The sequence below is a fragment of the Trichinella spiralis genome, assembly GCF_000181795.1.
Source record: "Trichinella spiralis strain ISS 195 chromosome Unknown Scfld1356, whole genome shotgun sequence".
NCBI classification, from domain to species: domain Eukaryota; kingdom Metazoa; phylum Nematoda; class Enoplea; order Trichinellida; family Trichinellidae; genus Trichinella; species Trichinella spiralis.
In genome coordinates this window covers 374,454-380,326 of record NW_003528295.1, presented here as the reverse complement: position 1 = coordinate 380,326, position 5,873 = coordinate 374,454, and the positions used below count along the sequence as shown (strand labels likewise).

General features: G+C 54.2%; 5 protein-coding genes across 5 annotated transcripts; 3 read left to right on the top strand and 2 right to left on the bottom strand.

The window, feature by feature from the left end:
- Window positions 1-89: 89 nt before the first annotated feature.
- Tsp_11346 (conserved hypothetical protein) lies at window positions 90-822 on the bottom strand (the record flags this gene model as incomplete). Its single annotated transcript, XM_003370013.1, has 4 exons — window positions 785-822; window positions 599-708; window positions 344-573; window positions 90-151 (listed from the first exon to the last, which is right to left on the bottom strand). Coding segments are annotated over exons 1-4 (440 nt in total), but the record flags the coding sequence as incomplete, so codon positions are not given.
- A 21-nt stretch (window positions 823-843) lies between these two features.
- On the top strand, window positions 844-1,260 carry Tsp_11345 (integrator complex subunit 12). Its single transcript, XM_003370012.1, has 2 exons — window positions 844-923; window positions 981-1,260. Exons 1-2 carry the CDS (start codon window positions 844-846, stop codon window positions 1,258-1,260), a joined length of 360 nt encoding a protein of 119 aa, XP_003370060.1.
- An 87-nt stretch (window positions 1,261-1,347) lies between these two features.
- Window positions 1,348-4,373, top strand: Tsp_11344 (conserved hypothetical protein). The gene is made up of 2 exons (XM_003370011.1): window positions 1,348-1,934; window positions 2,444-4,373. The coding sequence occupies exons 1-2, from the start codon at window positions 1,348-1,350 to the stop codon at window positions 4,371-4,373; spliced, it is 2,517 nt and encodes an 838-aa protein (XP_003370059.1).
- A 53-nt stretch (window positions 4,374-4,426) lies between these two features.
- Window positions 4,427-5,000, top strand: Tsp_11343 (conserved hypothetical protein). Its single transcript, XM_003370010.1, has 2 exons — window positions 4,427-4,511; window positions 4,891-5,000. The coding sequence occupies exons 1-2, from the start codon at window positions 4,427-4,429 to the stop codon at window positions 4,998-5,000; spliced, it is 195 nt and encodes a 64-aa protein (XP_003370058.1).
- Window positions 5,001-5,077: 77 nt separating this feature from the next.
- On the bottom strand, window positions 5,078-5,547 carry Tsp_11342 (integrator complex subunit 12). Its single transcript, XM_003370009.1, has 2 exons — window positions 5,450-5,547; window positions 5,078-5,426 (listed from the first exon to the last, which is right to left on the bottom strand). The coding sequence occupies exons 1-2, from the start codon at window positions 5,545-5,547 to the stop codon at window positions 5,078-5,080; spliced, it is 447 nt and encodes a 148-aa protein (XP_003370057.1).
- Window positions 5,548-5,873: the final 326 nt, after the last annotated feature.

Genomic DNA, 5,873 nt, shown 5'->3' with positions numbered 1-5,873 from the left:
TAGTTCCTTTTTAACCGCATCACCTGCACACTATAGAAAATCAATTAAGGTGACTATTTAACACTCCTGTTATCCTCAAATTTACTTACCTCCCGTTATCCTCCGGGTCAAATTGACCCATAAGTGATGCACAGTTTGTTTTGCGGTCATACTGTGACTAAGTATTCGTGAATTTTATTTTAAAAGGTTCTGATGAATATTCTAATACTCAGAGATTATTTTTTTTAATATGCCCGTATATGGTGGATGTACATTGACACACTTAAATTTCTTCTGCACATAAGTTACAATATGATTGTGTATGATCTTTACAAATGTATTTTTGGCATTTTTTACAACGTACGCTTGTCTTGTTGTCACTTGAAACACACAATTGACATCGGGCTCTTTTTTTACCACCTGTATCCGTATCAGTGATACCGCTTGTGGATGACTGCTCTGCATCTTTCCGCATCCTTTCAACCGCCGATTTTGCTGCTGCTGTTCTGGGCAGTGTTTTGCGCCACATCATTTCTGGTTGCACTAGAGCCTTGCCCAGTTCTTCCAGGAATAATCGACGCTTATGCAGCCGTTCTGAATTTTATGCTGGATGTCTCACTGTCCATAGAACGTAGGCGTTGTATGCCGATACGTCGATGATGTTGTAAAATATGACTAATGGCCATCGTGCAGATATTCTTTGGCAGGAATACGTTGATGTCATTTTGTCTAAATTATCCACACCACCTTTAGTATTATTATAGTGTAGAATAATGTCAGGCTTGCTTCTCTTTCTGTCGCAAACCTAGTTGCCATTGTGCATAGTACTTGGAACCATAACATTCTTGTTCTTTTTTGGGAGGTATGATACGATGGTGCAATCTTCAGAAAAGGCAAATGTTGAAAAGTTCAATTTTCTGCCTTGTAGTTGCAGCAGTTCCTGGGTAGCTCTGGCTTGTTTTTTTTACAGTTCCAACCAAAGTCAAATTCTTTTTTTTCAGTTCTACCCCCAGTGCATACGAAGTAAAAAAGTTGTCACATGTAACATTATCACCTTTTAGCCTGTGTTGTGATGGCCGTTTTGGGGATGACGCAATAATGCGTCATGGCGACGTCACCGGAGTGCTAGAACTTGAGTGTCGGCCATCCACCGTAGGAGGAAGTGTTGGGGTGCGCGGCACCCCGGGGATTTGCGTGGTGCGTGAATCGAACGGCTTTGTATTGCGTGTGTGTGTGTTGTATTCTGTCGATAGTGTTATTGTTTGCGAATATCAGTCTTGAACGAGTAAAACGTTTCCCGGAAACTTGGCACCAAACTTTGATTTTGTTCTCGCCGAGCATTAAAATCCGTAACAAGCTATCGCGGCCATGGGTAGCGGAAATGGGGTTGACAAGTCGCTTGACTTGCGGTTGATCCCTGAGTTCGACGGATCGCCCCAGCAATCAGTGGTGGAGTGGCTGGAGAAGCTGGAGCTGGTGTGCAAGCTCCGTGACATCAGTGATGTGGCCAGTGTGATCCCGCTACGTCTGACGGGCGGTGCATTCGCCGTGTACCTGCAGCTGAACGCCCAGGAAAGGTCAAGCGTTGACAAGGTCAAGGAAGCGTTGCTGGCCGCCTTTGCGGCTAACCCATTCGTGGCCTATGACCAGTTCGTCTCGAGAAAGCTGGGTCCCGACGAATCGCCTGATGTATTCCTGGCGGAGCTGAAAAGACTAGCGACGTTATTTGGTGGGGTTTCCGAGAAGGCCCTGGCGTGCGCCTTCGTCGCCGGCCTGCCAGAGAACGTCCGCCAGCTGCTCAGGGCGGGATCGCGAATGGAGGATCTCGGGCTGAACCAGATCATTACCCGCGCCCGAGCCATAATCACCGATGAACGACCCGTGGACGCGCCGAACGCGTGCTTGAGCGCCCGGGGGCCCGGAGTGCGGAGTCCAACAGTGCCGCCCGGACAAAGGTGCTTCGAGTGCGGCGGACTGAACCATTTCGCCAGAGATTGTCTGGCCCGACGACAGGGCGGCGACCCGGGTACGCAGAACCCGCTGACTCGCAACCGACGTGGACGCCGTCGGGGCGTCGCCAGCGCCGCTTCCCATCAGGGAAACGAGCTCGGGACAGAGGCATCAGCGCCAGCCTTTTGTCCCCGCGACCACTGACCAAGGCGCTGCCCGCCGTCCATATGAACGTCTGCGGCGTACGACGCCGCGTGCTGGTGGACACGGGGTGCTCAGTGTGTGTAGCCCATGCCTCGTGTTGCCGAAGCTGGCGAAAAGAGGACGTCGCCATCACCACGATGTGTGGTCGGGCAATGGGGTGCGAGGGCACCGGCGTCGTGCAGCTAAAGCCCCGTGGGAAAGGTCCAATTGAGGTTGAAGTGATAGTGGTCTGATCGAAGCCGCTCGGCTACGACCTCATACTCGGCATGAACGGCATAGCGGCGCTCGGCGGCGTGACGGTTACCGGCAGACGATGCGTGCAGTTTGGACTGGACGACCCGGGAGTCTGCGCAGCCGCCGAAGCCGGGATCAGTATCCGTGAAAAAGATTTCACAGCGACATACTGTCCCTCCACGCGCTCATGGACCGCCGCGTGGAAATGGTCAGACGCCGGGGAGCCCGGCGTCCTGCGAAATACAGTGGAAGAGTACCCGCCGGCGAACGTTGCACGTGGCGCGTATGAAGACGAGCTCAGGAAGTGGATCAAAGACGGGTGGCTCGTGCCGTACGACGAGAGCAAACACGGCCCTCCGAAAGGGTTGCTGCCACTGATGGCAGTGATCCAGCGAAACAAGAAGAAGGTCAGGCCCGTGATGGACTTCCGGGAGCTGAACGCCCACATTGAGAGCCACACTGCCGACGCGGACGTGTGCAGCCAAAAGCTGCGCGAGTGGCGCAGACAGGGGGTCAACGTGGCCCTGATCGACCTCAAAAAGGCCTACCTGCAGATCCGCATCGACAAATCCCTGTGGCCATATCAGACGGTGGTCTTCAAAGGCAAGCGTTACTGCCTGACCCGACTGGGATTCGGCCTGAATGTCGCACCATTGGTGATGAAAGCCGTGCTGAACTGCGTGCTCTCCCGGGATCCGGATGTCAGGAAAGGAACCTCGGCGTACATCGACGACATCCTGGTGAACGAAAGCGTCGTCGCTGTGGACCGCGTGAAGCGACACCTGGCGCACTATGGACTGACGTGCAAAACCCACGAGCGTGCCGCTGACGGAGCCCGCCTCCTTGGACTGAAGGTCTGGGGGGAGCGAGGGAAGCTGATGTGGAGGCGAGACAACGACGTGGGCGAGGTGCCAGACGTGTTGACCCGTCGCTCTGTGTTTTCGTACTGCGGAAAGCTAGTTAGCCACTTCCCGGTTTGCGGATGGCTGAGGATAGCGGCGGCGTACATCAAAAGAAAGGCCAACGACGCCACAACGAGCTGGGATGAGGTGATCGACGGAGACGAGCTGAGAGAGCTGATCCAGGAGACCGCGTTGGCGGTGAAGAAGCGTGACCCTGCGCGCGGGAGATGGGATGTTTCGGCGGAGGAAGCCAAAATTTGGGTAGACGCCAGCTCGCTGGCAATCGGCGTAGCGTTGGAAGTCAGCGGCTCGATCGTGGAAGACGCGGCGTGGCTGCGCCCGGATGACGCCCAACACATAAACATGGCTGAGCTGGATGCCGTCATCAGAGGCCTCAATCTGGCCCTTAGCTGGCAGATGAGGAGGATTCGATTGATGACAGACTCCGCGACGGTGCATCGATGGGTGTCAGACGGCCTCTCCGGAAAAGCCAGGCTGAAGACGAAAGCGTCAGGTGAGATGTTGATCCGAAGAAGGGTGTTCATGATTCTATCGCTGGTGGAGGAGTTTGGATTAGAGCTGGAAGTCGACCTGGTGAAGTCCGCGTGCAACAAGGCAGACGAATTAACCCGCGTGCCGCGGCGTTGGCTGAAGCCACCCGCAGCTGGACCGGCGCTCGTCTGTGCAGCGACCGCGGATCAGGGCGTGGAGCGAATGATCGCGGATGTCCATCATGCCATGGGCCACCCGGGAATAAGACGAACGCTGTACTTCGCGAGGCGGACGGATCCGACAGTATCCAAGCGCCAGGTGCGACAGGTGATCAGCGGCTGCGAGCCATGCAAGTCGCTGGATCCGGCGCCTGGAAAGTGGAAACGAGGAAGTCTCGAGGTTGCGGAGGTATGGCAAAGGGTTGGAATGGACATCACCCATGTCAGAGGCCGACCGTACCTGACCCTCATCGACTGCGGACCGTCGCGGTTTGCTGTCTGGCGACGCTTGAGAGTTCAGTGCAGTGCGAACGTCACTGAGCAGCTGGAGGCGGTGTTCTACGAACAGGGGGCCCCGGAAGAGTTGCTGACGGACAACGACACCGCTTTCTGAGGAAGAATCTTTACGGAGTTCGTCGCCCGGTGGGGAGTCCGAGTGCGGTACCGATGTGCCTACGCGCCGTCCGGCAATGGCATAGCGGAGAGATGCCATCGAAGCGTGAAGGTCATCGCTGCGAGAAAGAATTGCTCGGTGGAAGAGGCGGTGTACTTGTACAACGTTACGCCACGAGACGGCCGCAACCCGTGGACAGCCCCGGCCAACGTCGTGCATGCATACGCCGTTAGGGTGCGGGGTGTGGACCGGGCAACAGAAGAACCTGAAGAAAAGAACGGACGGTTCGCTGTCGGCGACTCGGTATGGGTGAGGCCGCCCGGAGCCAGATGTGACACCCGACACCAGAAAGGCACCGTGACTGGCGTTGTCTCTGACCAGGCAGTGGAGGTCGACGGGATGCCGCGACACGTCAGAGACCTTCGGCGCAGAACGCCGTCCGTGAGCGCTGCAAGCGACTTCTCTAAGCAGACCGCCGGCGAAGAAGAAGAGATGATCATCCACCTTCGCCCGCGAGACGCCGCGGATGTGGATCAGTCTGCGGAACCAGCACCGGAGCCCGCCTCTGCCGGACCCAGGCGCTCGACGAGAATTCGCAAGCCCACCGCGCGCCTGTGTTGTGATTAGGATATCAGGGGGGAGTGTGTTGTGATGGCCGTTTTGGGGATGACGCAGGAATGCGTCATGGCGACGTCACCGGAGTGCTAGAACTTGAGTGTCGGCCATCCACCGTAGGAGGAAGTGTTGGGGTGCGCGGCACCCCGGGGATTTGCGTGGTGCGTGAATCGAACGGCTTTGTATTGCGTGTGTGTGTGTTGTATTCTGTCGATAGTGTTATTGTTTGCGAATATCAGTCTTGAACGAGTAAAACGTTTCCCGGAAACTTGGCACCAAACTTTGATTTTGTTCTCACCGAGCATTAAAATCCGTAACATAGCCCCTTTACCATGTCGAGAACCACTCGCATCCCTTGGTACTTCGCACGAGTTCCACCTGACGGCTTGCCAGTGTATATTTGCATATTTCATGCGTAGCTTGACTTTCAGCAACAGGCTACCCAAAACTTATTGCCATACTTTGCCGGTTTCTTTCGCATATACTGTCTGAATTGACATCGGCCTTTGAAAGGATACAGTCGCTCATCAACTGTAACGTTTTCGGAAGGATTATACATCTTAGGTAATTTTTAACCCATATATCCCATAAACTATAGAACCTTGAAAGTGATAGATGTTGCATTGCCTTCAATAATGATAAAGCAGCAGAGGAAGATCGATCATGGGGCCTAAGTGACCCCGGGGATTTCGCATATACGTAAAGTGCATACAGCAGTTACTATGAATGACAGACGCGCAGGAATTTCAGTATATGCACATAAGGTGAAATGAAGAAAAGTCAAAAAATTCAACATCAACAGTCAATAATTTTGGTACTAATTTTTATGTTGAAAATCAAAACGGGTCAATATGACCCGGAGGATAACAGGAGGGTTAAGCGTAA